Source organism: Suhomyces tanzawaensis (genome assembly GCF_001661415.1).
Source record: "Suhomyces tanzawaensis NRRL Y-17324 unplaced genomic scaffold CANTAscaffold_3, whole genome shotgun sequence".
NCBI lineage: Eukaryota > Fungi > Ascomycota > Pichiomycetes > Serinales > Debaryomycetaceae > Suhomyces > Suhomyces tanzawaensis.
The window spans coordinates 658,414-676,192 of NW_017963638.1; the positions used below are offsets into that span (position 1 = coordinate 658,414).

The 17,779-nt window shown below is 45.7% G+C and overlaps 9 protein-coding genes across 9 annotated transcripts; 5 read left to right on the plus strand and 4 right to left on the minus strand.

Moving 5' to 3' along the window:
* Positions 1-212: 212 nt before the first annotated feature.
* Positions 213-1,377, plus strand: SHP1 (protein phosphatase regulator; the record flags this gene model as incomplete). Its single annotated transcript, XM_020209737.1, has 2 exons — positions 213-406; positions 465-1,377. The coding sequence occupies 2 exons, from the start codon at positions 213-215 to the stop codon at positions 1,375-1,377; spliced, it is 1,107 nt and encodes a 368-aa protein (XP_020064979.1).
* A 788-nt stretch (positions 1,378-2,165) lies between these two features.
* On the plus strand, positions 2,166-5,165 carry CANTADRAFT_89476 (uncharacterized protein; the record flags this gene model as incomplete). Its single annotated transcript, XM_020211570.1, has 1 exon — positions 2,166-5,165. One exon carries the CDS (start codon positions 2,166-2,168, stop codon positions 5,163-5,165), a length of 3,000 nt encoding a protein of 999 aa, XP_020064980.1.
* A 529-nt stretch (positions 5,166-5,694) lies between these two features.
* Positions 5,695-7,285, plus strand: TRP2 (anthranilate synthase; the record flags this gene model as incomplete). The annotated part of the gene is made up of 2 exons (XM_020206663.1): positions 5,695-5,700; positions 5,747-7,285. The coding sequence occupies 2 exons, from the start codon at positions 5,695-5,697 to the stop codon at positions 7,283-7,285; spliced, it is 1,545 nt and encodes a 514-aa protein (XP_020064981.1).
* A 1,300-nt stretch (positions 7,286-8,585) lies between these two features.
* Positions 8,586-10,301, plus strand: DOT6 (Dot6p; the record flags this gene model as incomplete). The annotated part of the gene is made up of 1 exon (XM_020210465.1): positions 8,586-10,301. The coding sequence occupies one exon, from the start codon at positions 8,586-8,588 to the stop codon at positions 10,299-10,301; it is 1,716 nt and encodes a 571-aa protein (XP_020064982.1).
* Positions 10,302-10,381: 80 nt separating this feature from the next.
* On the minus strand, positions 10,382-10,794 carry CANTADRAFT_217794 (uncharacterized protein). The gene has a single exon (XM_020206736.1). It carries the CDS (start codon positions 10,709-10,711, stop codon positions 10,463-10,465), a length of 249 nt encoding a protein of 82 aa, XP_020064983.1. The 5' UTR covers positions 10,712-10,794; the 3' UTR covers positions 10,382-10,462.
* On the minus strand, positions 10,695-11,968 carry CANTADRAFT_217979 (aminoacyl-tRNA hydrolase). Its single transcript, XM_020206739.1, has one exon. It carries the CDS (start codon positions 11,478-11,480, stop codon positions 10,878-10,880), a length of 603 nt encoding a protein of 200 aa, XP_020064984.1. The 5' UTR covers positions 11,481-11,968; the 3' UTR covers positions 10,695-10,877.
* A 489-nt stretch (positions 11,969-12,457) lies between these two features.
* Positions 12,458-13,054, minus strand: CANTADRAFT_21144 (uncharacterized protein; the record flags this gene model as incomplete). The annotated part of the gene is made up of 1 exon (XM_020206664.1): positions 12,458-13,054. The coding sequence occupies one exon, from the start codon at positions 13,052-13,054 to the stop codon at positions 12,458-12,460; it is 597 nt and encodes a 198-aa protein (XP_020064985.1).
* Positions 13,055-13,240: 186 nt separating this feature from the next.
* CANTADRAFT_25682 (3'-5'-exodeoxyribonuclease) lies at positions 13,241-14,960 on the plus strand. The gene has a single exon (XM_020207498.1). The coding sequence runs from the start codon at positions 13,493-13,495 to the stop codon at positions 14,708-14,710; it is 1,218 nt and encodes a 405-aa protein (XP_020064986.1). The 5' UTR covers positions 13,241-13,492; the 3' UTR covers positions 14,711-14,960.
* SAS3 (Sas3p) lies at positions 14,821-17,740 on the minus strand. Its single transcript, XM_020207499.1, has one exon. It carries the CDS (start codon positions 17,252-17,254, stop codon positions 14,960-14,962), a length of 2,295 nt encoding a protein of 764 aa, XP_020064987.1. The 5' UTR covers positions 17,255-17,740; the 3' UTR covers positions 14,821-14,959.
* Between the last annotated feature and the right edge of the window lie 39 nt (positions 17,741-17,779).

Here is a 17,779-nt window from a genome sequence, read left to right on the forward strand (position 1 = left end):
AACAAGAAATTGTGCTGCAATTCCTTAACGGCCACCGTGTCGGCACCACACCCAGTCCTTTCCGAAGTAGCAATTATCTGCTACCCCACCACCAGCCAATTTCTCGCTCCCAGATCAGCTTATCCTTTGGCCACCGCACGACCCACTATATGACCCTCAGCACAATTTGCCATCTACCACATTTACATCAACTACAAGCCCATAATCCATCCATGTCAGACCAAGCGGATTACGAGCCACTTGTGGAGCAATTCATCAACGTCACCAATTCTACCAAGTACTTAGCTGAGCAGTATTTGGGCAGAAACAACAACGACTTGGTTGACGCCATCGAGGACTACTATGCCACCAATAAGGCCACCCCTGAAGCTGGCAGCACAGCAAGAGCCAACCAGCCCAAGAAACAGTAAGTAGTGCAATTGAGTGGAACCGGACAACGTGAACGTATACTAACAGTATAGAAGCTCGAGTGGCGTCAGGACCTTTCGGGACTTGAACAACGAGGAGGAGGACTCGGAAGACGACAAGACCAACACCAACTTCTTCACTGGAGGAGAGAAGTCGGGATTGCAGGTCGAAGACCCCAACAAGAAGGGCGGACGCCGTGGCAATGACAGAAGCATCGTGGATCAAATTTTCCAGAGAGCAAAAGAACAGATGGATCAGCCAGACGAGCGTCCCTCGGCCAACACGCCAGAAGTAGAGGGCCCCAAGTTCAGCGGCACTGGGTTCAAGTTGGGCGATGGCGAAGAGCCATCGCAAGTCATCGAAGACCCCAACAGCTCATTGCCTCAAAGACCCGCAAAGGTCACCAGAGAAATCACCTTCTGGAAGCAGGGTTTCACGGTGGGTGATGGTCCTTTGCACAGATACGATGACGAGAGCAATGCCAGTGTGTTGCAGGAATTGAATAGAGGTAGGGTCCCCATGTCTTTATTGGATGTGGAGTTCGGCCAAGATGTTGATGTTTCTGTGTTCAAGAAGACTGACGAAGATTGGGTGCCACCAAAAAGAAGGGTGGGTGGCTTTGTTGGGTCTGGTCAAAGATTGGGCTCCCCAGTTCCAGGGGAGGTTACTCCACAACCACAACCAGCAGAGGAAAAGCCAGAGACTGCTCCCAAGCCAGAGAATGAAGTGCAAGGTGACTCACCGGTCCAAATTAGATTTGCCAACGGTAAACGTGCATCCACTAAATTCAACTCTTCAGACTCTATACTGCAGGTGTATGAGTTTGTGAGATCACACGAGCTCAACGACGGCTCCAGAGCCTTCACCTTGAGCCACGCTTTTCCAGTCAAGCCTATTGAAGACTCGGCTGAAATAACTGTTGCCGAGGCGAAGTTGAAAAATGCAGTCATCGTCCAAAGGTGGGCTTGAGCAATAAGGTTTCAACCCATTAAGGGCTAACAGGACATCTAAAAGCATGCTCTTTCCTATTTAGAGAAAGCCAATAAACGTATGAGTGTGTTTTGATACCACCCGATGACGATCCTCCAATCAAATAGCTGAAGCTGATAACGAATACCTAATTCTCTGTTGTGTTTAATGCTAATACGAACGTAGCCTCACCTTGTTCAATGTGGTGAAGGTAATTGTGATAATTTGCACCCAGTTGACCAACTCTCATTGCCAAAAATTTTCAATCAGTAGACAAAAAAATGGAACTCTAAGCCACTAATCTCCCTCAACACACTTGAATGTCTCTGCAATACCACCGCTGTATTAATCATTCCCATCTTCACATCACTGGCTGGATCAACAAATCACGTGACCAGCTTCCATCAGACCTCATCAAAAAATTCACTGTACCGCTATCTGGTCTACTAGCATCCTGTACATATATCTACCCCCCTGTATCATAGTCCTCCCTGCATTCAATTACACCCTAGCCTTGAAATGAAATAACCTCTGCCATGTCATCTATTTTCAAAATAAGACCAAAGGTAAGGATACGGATAAGGATTCCTTATGGCTCCAATCTGGCAGCTCCAATTAGATCTTTACCACATACTCCCACACTTATTACGACTCACCAGCTACCCCAAAGTTCTTTAATTTTCCAACAAAGTCGTCAGTTGCATACAGACAAGCATGGTTTGGTAGACCCACCTAATGATGAACAACCATTTCTAAAGGACTTTTCCGAGGCCAGTGACGAAATACAGATGAAACTCAGCAAATATGTAACGCAGATTCCAGATTACATTGACTCGAGTGCATACTATACTACCCAAGACTTGCATAACACGGTGAATGAAACCGATATACCAACCTATCCAACGATACCCAGCTTCAAAGAGATAATAGACCAGAATGAGCAAAGCCTACCAGTAGAAGGTTCGTTTGTTGAATACGTAGATCAGATCACCAGAAAGATCAAATTTGGAGTGGTCCTCAAACCATCAGACTCAAAATTTGACGACAACTATAATAGAATCATGGTTTTGACCATGGAAAATAGCATCGAGATGGTTTCACCAACTCACATAAATTATCAACTTTATCAAATCGTTCGTCCTGACTGGATTGGGCAAATGAGACTAGATGAATACAGAACGGAAGCTGACCTTCCAGCTAGACTATACTTGGTTGAAGTATTGAAGTACTTTATCCAGCAAAGTCTTGAATTCAGTGAGGATTTGAGTGCTGGCTTAAGTCTCGTTCATTCCCAATATTCCAAGAAAGATAACATCGTGCCCATTTCAATCTTGGAGATCATAGAATCCCTCAAATTTTCCAACAAACTGTTGAACAAGATCAGTGACAATTATTTCCAGCAATCTATTCTATTAATGTCTATCCATCTATTTGTCTCGAACTCCCCGTTGTGGATCCAGTCATCAAATTTGCCCAATTATAGACTGACTAATATTGTTCAAAATGGATGCACAAATGCATTAATCTATGGATCCAACTATTTCCTCAATTCAATCAGTAATAGTCAATCAATAGATAGACTAAACCAAGTATCGGGAAATGAAATACTTATGAGGGAAGCAAATGACTTTTTGACAAAGTTGTACAATGACCAGCAATCTTCTTCATGCAAAAGTTATGATGACTTAAATTTTTATGTTACAATATGGGAAGGAAGGCACTTCAAATTCATTATAGACTGTTTGAAGTTCTTCATCATTTACCCGCATTCAGTAATTGCCAGACTGCTTTCAAAGTTTGATGTGTTTAAAGACACTCCAGTCACACCTGGCAATGTCTATTCATTTCTTGAAAGACTAAAGTTGTACAACAATTCCCAGAATCAATTGACGGATATTTTTCTTTCAGCCAATATCATTGGAAAACCGGCCTTGTCTCAATTAGCATTATCTACCCCTGGTGACGTACAAGTACCATCAAACTCAGAAGCAATTTCTTCGAATCAGTTTACTGATAAATTTCCACACTTACGAAAGGAAAAGTCTTACTACAAGGATCATGTAGTCTACGGCATTCCTATTCTTAAAGATCCTAGCATGTCTCTAGGATCAAGCTTAGCAGTATCTTTGGAAAAGGTGAACTCAAGAAGATATACTATTAATATTCACATCCCCGACATCGCAACAAAACTTTCTCCTAGCAGTGATTTATTCAACGAATTGTTGCAGGATAGCATATCAATGAAAAGTCTAGGGAAGCTTTTACAAGGTGAACAAATGAATAAGTTGTTTGATAAAAAGCTCGAGGGCCACTTTAGATTTCCAAATCAAGCAACAGAAGAAGAGAATAATTGGTATAGAGTAGGAGACATACCAAGCCACTCACACAACAGTGGGATGGATTCAAGATCTGTGACATGTCTTACAGTTTCCCTTTCCTATAATACCTTCGATTCCAATCCCTTTTCAAACCTTCAAGACAAAATATCGATTTCGTTTGATTCGTTGGCATCTGTGAAAATCAAAAATATTCAACAACATGAGTTGGAGGAATGCCTTGAAGGAAAAGCCGACGTTTCCCCATTTAGGATATTCAAGAGGACGGTATCTCCATCTCGGGAAGGACAGTCTCGTTTGAATACGGAAGATATTCATAACATCGGATTCATTTACAATGTTTTAAAGAGTCATTTCAAGATTAGAAACTTAAATGGTGCTTCGATTGTTCATGCATCAAAGTCTCTTGATCCAGAAGACAGTTCGGATATGATAAAAGATCTCAGTTATGCGAATAGTGGCAGAACTAATGAAAGACTCATTACGAAGATTGAACTCAAAAACTCCGCCAAAAAGTTTTCCAGATCAAAGTTTTTTGTTGACGAAATCGAGAGCATGGTCGCCAGTATTACTTCGTTGTACTGTGCTGTGAATAAGATACCAGTATACTCTTATTATCAAGAAAACTTATATGATGAATTGAATCCTACAGAAGATTCCAAGGCCGAAGTGGCATATTCGAAGGGCAAGGATAGTGTATTAGTATCCCATGACAATCTATTTTTACCAAACTACTATGCTGACTCATTTTATCAAACATTGATTTCACGGGATGCTAATGGATATGTTTCACTTCCTGCAAATATAATTGGAAGAAGTTTTCTCGGAAAAGTGGGCTTGGAGGTGAGTTCCAATGGCCTCGTGTCAGGAAATTTGCCAATGGGATTGTCCAATGGATATGTTGATATAATTCATGCATTGGATGATTTTGAAGTTATACTAAATCAGCTTCAAATATTGAATTTTGTGCAACTTCAATTTCACAATTCATTTGTCAAAAGAACTCAGTCACATCTTGAGAATATCAATAAGTCGAGCTATTTGAAGGGGTATGGCTATAATGTCAGGGGCCCATTTGAGTCAGTGGCTTTAACACAACAGCAGGATAAGATTATTGACTCCAAGAAATTAGTATCGTTCTTGCAGACAATACATAAGAGATTTTGGACTTTGAAAATGCTCGAGCAAAAGTTGGTGCAAGAAGAATTTGAAAAGAATAGTGTGACGGAAGGTGCTAGTTATGAGTGTATAATTACTCACACTGGGTATGAAGTTCCTGACATGGCGAACCGTATTTCCCGAGGGTTTTGCACTGAACTAGGTATCGAGGTGGATGTGCTTAATAGCACGCACAATAACATAAATATAGGAACAGTAGTAAAGTGTGATAAAGTATTATACTTTGATGTTGTTTCTGGGGCATGTGTTTTGAAGGAGGAACAAGTATTCTAAGCATAGGTAATAAAACGTAAAAGTCTGTTGGCATGTAGTAGATACGTAATATAACCGAAGTTGATGTTTCCTGTACATTCATTTTCTATTCAACATGTGAATTATCAACCTACAGTATTCTTTACTAAAACTAGGTGTCTAAGGAGAGTAGTTTGTGAGAGCATTATATATCCCAGTCACAAACTCTGGCAAATCAAATTTGCACCCACTCGAAATACACAAAGCCAATTTTCACATTTGGTATGCAACTTTTTTAAAGTTTTTCAAAGTTGTCACCAATTTATGGAGAAAGAGCCAAAAGGACTAAATGCTAATAGTACATTAAAATTCTAAGCAAATTTACCCAACTCCATATCATCTCTTACTTTAATCACCGTAAACCAATAAAAGCCCACCCGATAGACTCTCCTAAACATCTGTCCTCATCTATAGTCCCAAACTACTCACCTATCCTGCACACAACTCCTGACTCATTCAAAAACTGTACTTAGACATCTCTACAGACCATATCCGAACTCTAAAACACACCATGGTGGTAAGTACTAACAGTATGTGACCGAGCATGTTTGCTAACAGTATAGTCTCCTATCCAACCCTCCCTTGGGGCTTTGGCATCGATCGTGGCTTCTGACCAGTCCAGAGCCGACAAGCCAAACCTTTATCCAATTTTCAAGTATGTGGCCAACGAGGACTTGACCGTACACCAAGCCTACTTGAGATTGGCTCGTTTGAACGATTCTGGACGCTCGGAGTCGTTCTTATTCGAGTCTGCAGTCAACGGTGATACCGTTGACAGATACTCATTCATCGGGATCAAGCCTAAGAAGATCATCAAGACTGGAGACATTCCAGAAGTTTATGGTGACGAGCTCAGCAACGTTGACCCAATCACTGTGTTAGAGAAGGAATTGAAGAACTACAACCAAGCACAGTTGCCAGGACTTCCAAAGTTCAGCGGTGGGGCCGTTGGTTACATCTCGTACGATTGTATTAAGTACTTCGAGCCCAAGACAAAGAGACCAATGGAAGACGTATTGAAGGTCCCTGAAGCTGTGTTGATGTTGTGTGACTTGTTGATAGTTTTTGATCACGTTTACCAAAGATTTCAAATCATCAACAACGTCAAGGTTGCTGGATCAGACATCGAAGACAGTTACAACAAGGCCAGCGACGAGATCAACAACGTGGAAAAGATCTTGAAGGACCACAGTGTTGGCGATAACATCTACCCTGAGCAGGGTCCTATCAAGTTGGGCCAAGACTTCACCTCCAACATTGGACAGGCTGGGTACGAAAACCACGTTACCACCTTGAAGAAGCACATCTTGAAGGGAGATATCATCCAGGCTGTTCCTTCACAAAGAGTGGCCAGGCCCACCTCCTTACATCCATTCAACATATACCGTCACCTCAGATCTGTGAACCCATCGCCATACTTGTTTTACATCGACTTGGTGGACTTCCAGATTATTGGTGCTTCTCCCGAACTCTTGGTCCAAACTGACGCCAAGGGCAAGGTGGTCACCCACCCTATTGCTGGTACCATCATGAGAGGCAAGACCAACGAGGAAGATGAGGCCAATGCCGATATTTTAAGATCCAGTTTGAAGGACAGAGCTGAACACATCATGTTGGTGGATTTGGCCAGAAACGACGTCAACAGAATATGTGAGCCAACTTCCAATAGCGTGGACAAGCTTCTTACCATTCAACGTTTCTCTCATGTCATGCATCTTGTTTCTGAGGTCAGTGGGACTTTGAGACCAGATAAGACCCGTTTCGATGCCTTCAGATCCATTTTCCCTGCCGGGACTGTGAGTGGAGCCCCCAAGGTCAGAGCCATGGAGCTCATTGCCGAATTGGAGAAGGAAAAGAGAGGTGTGTACGCTGGGGCTGTGGGACACTGGGGTTACGACGGCAAGACCATGGACACCTGTATTGCCTTGAGAACCATGGTCTACAAGGATGGAGTGGCATACTTGCAAGCCGGTGGAGGAATTGTTTTTGACAGTGACGAGTATGACGAATACATTGAGACCATGAACAAGATGAAGGCCAACAACAACACTATTGTGGAGGCCGAGAAGATCTGGGCCGAAAAGGTAGGCGAGGCCAAGTGATAGAGTATAGAAGCAGAGAGGAGCAAATAGTACCAAAAAATCCACGAAATAGTCGTAGAGTCGTTGTAGCCACGAGAAGAACGAATTTAATCTGCTAATCCGAAGAATCTCATAAAAAGTCATTCTACCCCGAGTACAACGATCTTACTAAATTCTATAAAATAGTCCAGAATAGTCGTAGGTTGTAGATCCAAAAGATTCCCTGAATGTGGCAATGAATTCTTATGTTAATTCCCACGGGTTGTCAATGCTAACATCCACTAGTCGGCAACAAATTTCCACCTCTAATGGCTGAAATCTAATTTTCGTGGTTCGGGAAATATTCCGACAGAAATGGTAACCTCTTTAGGAAAAGCTAAAAACGCAATCACCACTAAATGCAAACTAACTTCGTTTAGGCGATTTTCCCTACTTACTAACATCCATACTTCACTGATGTCCAGCAGAAAGTCCTCTGGTCGCACAGACCTGCTTTCTGGCCACCGAAACGGCAATTTCCACACCACTGTGGCCAATGACATGTGCCCACAATAGCGGCTTATTCATTTTCAACCCCACCTGAAAACGCCCGAAAAAATAGAGAGGAACTTTAGCCCATTACATAACGAGCAGTCCAGAGAGCCATTCCGAATGCAATCGGCGAAAATTGGAGAAAAATCGGCACTCGCTGCCAGCACCTAGTAGACAATGTTCCCTTCCTCCAATTGTGGAACTCGCGGGCCGTTTCTGACCACTCGGAGATACGATGCACCTAGACCCTGACAAATGGACGTTGCGAGCGCGACATTGTATGTGGGAAGAAAGGGTAGTGGTAGCGCAGCACTGCCATTTTGTAGCGGAATATGGGCTAGTACAGTGCTCGCCTCTGCAGTACTGCCTGGATTCGTCGTAGGCCAATTTCCGTGGAACTGTCGCGGGTTCCACTTGTGCCGAGAGGAGCCTCGTCTGACACCTTATGTCGCGGGTGATGTCAGTTTCGCAGGCATGTCGCGATTTCAGAGCAGGTATAGGACACTGGAAAAAGGCACCAGCGCCCTTGACAGCACACCGGAACCGTCCAGCATCCAGTCGCGTCCTCAAAGTTCTCCCACAGCATCCCAAAACCTCCCCTTTCTTCCCCTTTTCCCACATACTCCCCAAACTCCCACCATTCACATCACGTGACGCGCGACGCCGACTAATGAACGTCGAGCCAACGATGATCATCCCAGATCCACACCCTCTGCCAGGACCCCCTCCCGCCCTTGTATGGAAACAGGCCCCCCCCAGGACCTCCTCGCCCCACCCGCGTATCCCTGCCATGAGCGACTCCCGTCCCAGAAGCGAAGACCCCGCCAGTCCCGCCAGTCCTGGCGACGCCACGCCTGGCACCACCGCAGCGTCTCCATCGTCCAAGAACTTCTCCCGAACTCCCACCTCGTGGGACGCCGAGGACGATATCCTCCTCATGCACCTCAAAGACTCCCAGAAGTTGGGATGGAAAGAAATTGCCAGCCACTTCAACAACAGAACGCCCAACGCCTGCCAGTTCAGATGGCGACGCTTGAAGTCAGGCAACCTCAAGAACCCGCCAAAGTCGGCGTCTGCGTTGGGCACGCAGATCAATTCGAAGCCTTCACCGTCAGGAGCCGTTAAGAAGCCGAAAAAGGCGCCAGCGTCCGCATTCAAGTCTGAGTCTGGCACTCTGGCACCACCCGCCCCAACTACGGGGTTCCCAGCCGCCTACTCGCCCATCTCGAACGCCACGTTCACTGGCTATGACAACAATGTGTCTAACGCGTTGGCTGGGCTCAACGCGTTGTCCAACACCCCGTCCAACATCCTGAGTCCGTTGCCCAACTATAACACGAACCCCTCGACGCCAGGCCTCAACTCGCCAGGCGTGGGTGCCAACGGAGCCGCCTCGCACCTCAACCACTCCACCTACGATGACTCGCCCAAGTCCGACGTCATTCTCGACCCCCAGGCTCACAACAACGCTGCAACCAACACTGGTGGTGGCTATTACGCTGACATCTCCATCGACCCCACCATGAACTTGCCACACAACCAGCCGCATCCTCACACTCCCCACGGCATCACCCCTCGAAACTCGACTTCACACGGCTCGTCCAGCACCCAGACCACCTCCTCCAACGCACCGTCGTCCTCCCAGCATCCGAACCTCCACAACAACTCGATCATCCAGATCGTGCGTGACGACAGAGCATCCATCTCGTTGTCACGGGCATCGGTGTCGTCGTTGCCGTCCAAGTCCATGAACATCCCCCACCACCAGCTGAACAATAACGCGTTGGCGCATTTGCCAATCTTGTTCGGAAGTGGCAGTGTCAGCGGACCATCGAGAAACCCAAGTATAAGTGGCCCAGGTGGAATCCAGCACTCCACCACGGTATCCAGCTTGAGAAACGGCAGCGCTGGAGGCTCAGGCCCCGGCTACTACTCCAGATCTGGTTCGGTGGTCATACCTTACAACGCAGAGAAAAAGGACGAGGAGCCGCTAAAATTTGATAAAAAGAAGACAGAGTCTAAGACCATCCACAAGAACAAGCCCAGTGCTTCGAGTGGTGCTTCCGCGTCGAAAAACCCCAACTCGCCCGTGTTCAAGATCCCGTGGTCCATGGACGAGGACGAGCTCTTGATAAACAGAAGAAACAGGGAGCTCTCGTTTGCAGAGCTTTCCATTCTCTTGCCCCAGAGGACGGAGGGCGAAATCTGGTCCCGTATAGACTATTTGGAAAAATTGCGAAACGGCCACAGAGCATCCACCTCGAGGGACCACAGAAGACGGAGACAATCGTCCATAGGATTGGATGATGTGGACGACTTCTACGACGATGTGGACGACGTGATCGGCGGCATTGATGTCAGCGAAGATGAAGACGAAGACGACGAAGATGAAGAGGTTCTCGTGGACGTGGATGATTCTATGCCCAGAAAGAGAAGAAAAAGAAGAGCCAGTTCTGCTGTGAACCCGTTGGCAGTTGGCGATTCCATAAGAAAGAAACTCCGATGATCAACGGTCATGGCATCACAGAAACCACGCCATGGATGCATCGCCGCAATGTGGTGTCTTTAAACGTAAGACACCCACCCCAAAGAGGGAACCTCATGATGATTCATTTCTGGCCCCAAATTAATCGTGTATTATTCGAATTTAATTCTCCATATGTATGTTTAAATGACAATAGTGAGATGCTCATTCATTCCAGTGCTTGCACAAGTAGATCTGACACACGTTCGTTTTGAAGAGAAGCTGAGAATGAAAGAGACTGAGCAGCTAAAGCACCTGAAATAGGAGCTCGAAAAATCCAATACACTGATATTGAAGAAAAAGACACCAACACAAAGCAATGATAACCTTAAGACAACCTGATACAGATGTGTAAAAGTAGCTAAACGTTCCAACCCGCATTCAGATAACATCTACATAAAAGAATAAATTAATTCCCGTATGGATTATTTGCAAGGAGGTATTTAAATTAGTTAGAACTTTCCAACATGCTAATACATGGGGTACCAGTCGACCGCCCTGCTGCTCTCTAGCGATGTGTTCTACCATTCAGCTACTCTTCGCGACTGATTCCATCAGCTAGTATAGCTTCAAGTTGCTGGTGATTTCGTCGATCACAGCCTTGGGCGCAGGACCTAAGCCCAACACCGTGGCACTTCCCGCAGCGATCTGGGTCCTTCCAGCATCATGAACGATGTACGAGTTGATCCCCAACGAGATCGCTTGGGCAAACAACGTGTCCATTTCCTCCTGGTTTGGCACTTGCAAGGTAATCTTGGCCTGTCCATTACCATACTCCCACCGTTGTACCATCTCAGGGTTGTATGCCTCGGATTCAGGGTTGGTGATCTTCTTGTACAAGGCCAAGGTCGCATGCAGACACTGGGCTGCTGCCTTGCCCTTGCCCATCTTCAAGTCTTGTCTGACGATAAGGGTCATTCTTACTTCACCAGGAACTTCGTTGAGGGGTCTGGAGTCGACATCGATGCCTTCATCTTCGGATTCTTCTGACTCGGAAGAGGCATCGGTGGTGATATCCGATGAGGCACCCGAGGCAGTAGACGACGACCTGGCTTTGGTCCTGCGGGGCTGGGGCTTGGAAAGATACTGATGGAGATAGTAGCCTGTCACGAACAGAACCAAGCCTACAGTGGCCAATTGGCTGACGTTGGTTTGGACCATGATAAGTGGGGTTGTGATGAGTGCGATGATTCACCAGTGAGAATTAGTTTTTTTAGGTAGATGAACATTAAAGTTAATTAAGAAAAGAGGTAGGATGGGGTGTTCATGTGCGAGCAGCCTGTGCGATTGGGTAAGGTCCTTGAATTAGTATAGTGGTGGGTAAAATTGCCCCAAAGCTGTGATTGAGAAGCGTCTTATAGACAGGTAAATATGTATCAATATCTTTATTTCACAATCTGGGGAACCATACTTCACTAATAGGTAATCTAGATTTTGTTCAAGTCAATTTCCTCTTGAGAATACTGGTTCCCAGATTCAGAGTTCGTAAAATTCCATTTTTGAACAGTCTGGTTTTCAGGAGTCGAAGCATTTAGGGACATTTTTCGATTTATAGTAAAAGCCATTATTAGAAGAAACTAGTATATAACTATGAGCGCTATTGAGCATTCTTCTGCTATTTCATGAATACACACTTAAAAAATTTTCATGAAACTTTAAAAACCTATAAGGAGGAAAATAACAGATAATTGTTCTAGTTATGTGGATAGTACCGATGAATATTCCATAGGCTTAGAGTGTGGTGGAACCATTCCAGCCAGTCCCACCACCCAATTGCAAGTTTCAGGGTTAATCCGTCAATATGTTTGTGATGCCTTCACTTTTGGGATGTAGTATGAGTGTGAACTGAATCAATAAGTTACATATGGACTAGTAGTACAACATATGGAGAGGATATTTCAAGTGAATACTCAGTATGATAGGTGATCTTCAGTAGCAAAATTCGCACATCCCTCATCTTTCTGCCATCCTTATACTGTACAAAGCTCTGGGTTTCACTGTTATGCACTCTCAAGCACACGACGTAATCGTGGTGGCCAGTAAATTCTGAACTTCACCATTTCAATAACGTCAATGAACCCTTACTTCTGGTAATTCTTGATAGCCTGATTCCTAAGGAACATCCTACAGATTTCCTTCTATGCCAATACCTTCTTAGTCTTCTTCTTCTTCTTTTTCTCCACCTTGGCGGTGTAGTTGCGCCAACTCTGGACTCTGGTGTCGCGGTCATCTTCCCAGGCATGTTTCATTTTCATGTCCTTCTCCCTCTTTGTCTGCTGCGCCTTCTCCTCATCCCTGCGCTGGGCCTCTTGCCGCTGGTTGTACAAACGGTCGATCTCTTCCTGGCGGATTTCTTCGCCCAAAATTTCTGCCACTCTTGTCTGGATAGACTTGATGTCCTTCTGCTTGGAGCAGACGTCTTTGTAGATATCAAGGAGGCGAGTCTTTTCGGCCCAGACAGATCCCTCCTTGTCCTGATTTGAGAGCACCTGTTCTGCCTTCTTCAACCTGTCGAACGCCTCGGGGGCCTCTGGATTGGACACCTTATCAGGGTGGATCATCAACGATTTCTTTCTGTACAATTTCTTGACCTTCGTAGCCAATTCCTCGAGATCGAGGGGGTCGAGCTCGAGAACCGCCACGTAGTCGTTCTTGGTGCATTGTAATATCCGTCCTATCTCCTTGTCCTTGGCGAGAGCGGACTCTTCGCGTGCCAATACCTGTTCTATGCTCATTGTTTGAGTTGGTCGGTATGAAAGTTCAGGCAGTCAGTGCAATTAATGGCAGATTCGATAAAGACCTCGGAATAGTGTTGCTACCCAGTCAATTGCAGGCGGGTGGAAAGTCTTTGCTGGCTGTTAGTGGTGCACTGGCGGGATAGTCTTGAAGAGTAGTGAAAGCGAATTTTGGAACCGTTATCTGTCGTGCGAAACGTCACCGATCCATCTCATCACTGAGCAGACGATAAATCACCAAGACGTCTTTCTGATTCACACAGAATAAACCTCTACCATACGGGTATCCGCAGTTCCAGAGCTAGTCCCTAAATCCACCATAGATATCTATTCTGAAGGTGACCAGTCCATCTGCTCTCTTACCAGCCCGTCCACCCATTCAATTTATCTACTACCTGTCGTAGGTAGTTCATGTCCAGAATCATCACCACCCTCAAGATGTCCACCTGGAAGCCCAGATACTTCGACATAGGAGTCAACTTCTCCGACAGAATGTTCCAGGGCTATTACAATGGCTCCAGCGTCGCCAAACACCCAGCAGACGTGGATCGTGTCATTGAAAGAGCCCAGCTCTTCCATGTTGATCGCATGTTGATCACAGCCTCCACCATCCAGGAGAGTCAGGACCACTTCGCGTTGTGCTCCCGCTATCCTGGAGCCTTGACTTCCACGGTGGGTGTCCACCCGTGCTCCGTGGCTCGGGAGTTCTATGCTAGTGACGAGTCAGGCGAGCCTACAGATACCTTGAAGCCAGAAGTCGACACTCTCTTGGAGCAATTGAAGGAGTTGACAGTAGAGGGTCATGCCCAGGGCCATGTCCAGGCGTTTGGCGAAATCGGCTTGGACTACGACAGGCTCCACTACGCCACCCAGGCCCAGCAGCAGACCATGTTCCGTAAGCAGCTTGAGGTTATTGCGTCGTTGAAGCACTTGGGGCTTCCGCTCTTCTTGCACATGAGAAGTGCCTGCGACGATTTCATTAGTATCATCAAGCCGTTCATGGACCAGGGTCTGCTTGGCCCTGGTGTGGTCCACTCGTTTACCGGGACTCAGGACGAATTGGAAAAATTGCTAGCTTTGGGCTTCTTCATAGGTGTGAATGGCTGCTCATTGAAGACTGAAGATAACTTGAAGGTGGCTGCGCTCATTCCACCTGAAAAATTGATGATAGAGACCGATGCTCCGTGGTGTGAGGTCAGAAAAAGCCATGCCAGTTATAAGTACATCACTGCCTACCCCAACCTCTTTTATCCTGAGATTGAGCCCGAGCCCAGAACAGAAGAGACCGTCCAGGACTTGCTGGAGTTGTCGCTAGCCAACGGAAACGCACCCAAAAAGGCCCAGAAACAAAAGCCAGCCAAGTCTCCCATCAAGCTCGATGAAATCTTGCCATTTCCTTCCATCAAAAAAGAGAATTTTGAGAAGCACGAAATCAACGCTGCCAAAATCCGCCAAGAACAGAAAGTTCCCGAGTCCTCTGTTGCCAAGGTGGGCGAGCTTGCTTACCCTCTCATCAAATCCAGAAACGAGCCAGTTTTTGTGGGATACGTAGCGGAAATCATGTGTGAGCTTTATGGCTACAAAACCGAAGAAGAAAAGGCCAAGTTTGTCGATTTGGTCTATGAAAACACTGTCAAGGTGTTTGGGAGAAAATAAACTTGGTGGTTTGATGCTAGGAGTTGCACTGGTGTGCTCACTGGCATGGTATCCTTCCACCAAAGGCTGAGATCCACTACACACTCTCGAGGTAGTCCTATTGATTGAGCCTGACTAAATTACTCTGACTCTCGAGGTAGTATGTTATCGATTGAGCCTGACTGGAGTACACTACTAGATTTGATTGTCATCTATCAATGGTGCTGTCGCTATATTACATTAATTTACATAGAGTACAATAGACACGGATTATCCATGCCTTCTTGAAGATCTTCTGAACCGGGGAGGATCTTCAATTTTTGGATGGGCCTGTAGCCTAGTCAATCTAGTTGGAGGAACGAGATTGCTTAGTCTGATACTTCTTGGAGGTGTGGTGGACAATGTGTCCAACGGAGGTTTTCTGGTTCTTCTCGGAGAAACAATTAAATCATCTTCCTGTTCTGATTTGGGTGACTCTGTCTCAGACATCCGCACTAGTCTCCTACTCTTCCGAGGAGAAATTGGCGATAACGGGCTTTGAACTATTGAATGGGTGTCTCTTCTCGACCTTCTGAGAGGTACAACACCTTCATAATCCTCGTAAGAGCTTCTATTTCTTCGTGGTGCAACAATTTCTAAGTCCTCAAGGAATTCATCTTCATCTTGTGCAACCTCTGGCAGGTCTTCATTAATAACCGGTGTTTCAATATCTGATTCTGGGTCTATGTCGGACGCCTCTTCGAACTCTTCGAAGTCAGAAGCTATAGCCTCATTATCTTCCTCATCGTCTTCTAATTCCAGTGGAGATTCCTCCTCAATAGCACCATCTATGCCAACTACTTCCTTCACTTCATTTTTTTGGATGATTGGGATCTTCGTTTTGGTATGATATTCGATTCCAGGATAACAGACGATATAATTATCCAAAATCAAGTCAGTACGTGCGTCTTCACTTTCATCGATATGCTCACTTTGAGGTTTAGTTAACATTTCCCGGTACATTTCAATCTCCTTATACGCTTCCTGTTCGAAGGTGTAAGGGTTATTAATATCATCCTTTAGAAATCCGATGATCAGAGAAATGCTGTTAGGGCTTGGTTGATTAGGGTTGGGTTTGGGGGCACTGGATGGTGCTGCAATCAATGCAGGTGCCGAGTTGATACCTCCAGAAGGTCCGAACAACATCGGTTTCCAAAGTAACTTAGAGTAGTCCAATTTAGTGTAGTTTTTCTTTTCCCACTTATCGATTTCTGCATTGATTTTATTCATATTGAGTACGATGCCATAGTTGTTAGTGGTTGGATTTTTAATGAGTGCATCTAGTTGTTCTAATCCCACAACTACATCCGAAGGAGTCATTCCGGATAGCTTGCAAATGCTTTCAATCGACACGGAAAGAGTTCCACCATTTGGCGCTTCAGCAGTCTCTGTACCAGCAGTTTGCTTTGGGTCAGTTGAAGGTGTCTCGTTTTCCACCATAAATCTCTGATATAGGGCTTTCAATTTATATGCAACAGTGAGCCTCCAATAGTTTCGATAGCTTAGTAGACCAAGATCACTTAAAGGCTTCTCGGGAGTCCCGTACTTGAATTCACTCCTGCTCAACAAATAGCTGAAATCTATCAAAAGGTTTCCGTACCCCTTTCTCTGATATATCGGCAAGGTAAGAATACAAGAAACATTGTAATCCGAGTTGTTCAACTTCTCTTTTGAGAAGTAGCCAACAAAGTGATACTTCGAGGGATCTATCTCGTCTATCTCCGTCAAGACATAAAATATGAATGGCTCGACATCATAGTACAACGTCTTGGAATTGAGGAACAACTTGGCAAGCAAGCACAAATTCTGGCAGTAGCTGATGTTCTTGCGACCGTCCACTTCCCAGATCAGTACCCGAGACTTCGAGTCCCGGTAGATTTCGAGCCCAGGAGGGTGGTTATTGGAGAGATTGCAGTTCTTGAGCTGGTGACGGTCATAGGAAATGGGTGAGTTCATGTACTTGAGACAGTACTCGCAGATGTATATCACGTTAGATCGGGTGTACTCCTCGGGATATGGGGACTTGTACCAAGTGTCGATCTCGAAATCGTGAAACACGATTTTCTTGATCTGGGACTCGGGCGACGACTCTGGGGCATTGGCTTCGGCAGAACCGTCCACATTGATGCTGGAACGCAACCTTTCTCCTGACTCGTACAAGTTGTCGAACAATGTCCTGTCACTGTTGGATGGATCGGTGTCGTTGATGATACAATCCGGAAAATTCAAGATTCCGCGGTAAGGCAACTCCTTCTGGGGGGAGCCTTTGGGCCGACTGACAGGGTTTTTCCCATAGGATAACTTCACCACGAAGCGAGATGCCAGACGGTCCACCGTGACGTGTGGTCTGGCGCCAGCACTTCGTTCGTGCTCGTCTTCGTTGATCATGGCATTGTCAAAGAGCTGTTTGATGGAGTAGGTGGTGCCTGCTTTCCTTCGATGCGCTCGATCGTGAGCACCGGCAGACACATTCGAGTAATGTCTGTTGTCTGAGATCTCTAATTGCTTGAGAAGATTCAGACTCATTCTGAGCCGGTCATTGGGTGTGTGGAGTCACCTGGATGGAGGAGATAGAAGCGGGTGGGATGAGGGAGCGAAGGGTGACTCTGGGAAGACTGGTACAATGACTCGAACGGGGGACGGGGCAACGCACGTATAGTACAGAATAGGCGCTTGGCGGGCAGTAAGCTGATGGAGGAAGTTGTTATGGTGGGAGCCGAATTTTTGTTGATGTCGTGGATGTCGCGGGCGCTACCAGACAGGTTATCACGTGATAAGTATTTGACATTTCCGGTCTAAACCAAACGGTTTATCTGGGTTATATTTAACTTTTTAGTGCCATGGTTCTCGTGACAGTGTGCCTCATTTCTTGTTTGGGCATAATGATACGGATATTTCTGTTGCATTGACAGGTTTCATACCAATATTCCAGCTAGTGCTGGCAATCTATATCGTCAGTTCTTACAAATGCATTGATCTAGGAAAGATTGGCTCTATGGCACGGGTGGTCAAAGTAAGTACATCTCTTGAACACCAAAGTATTTCAAGTAA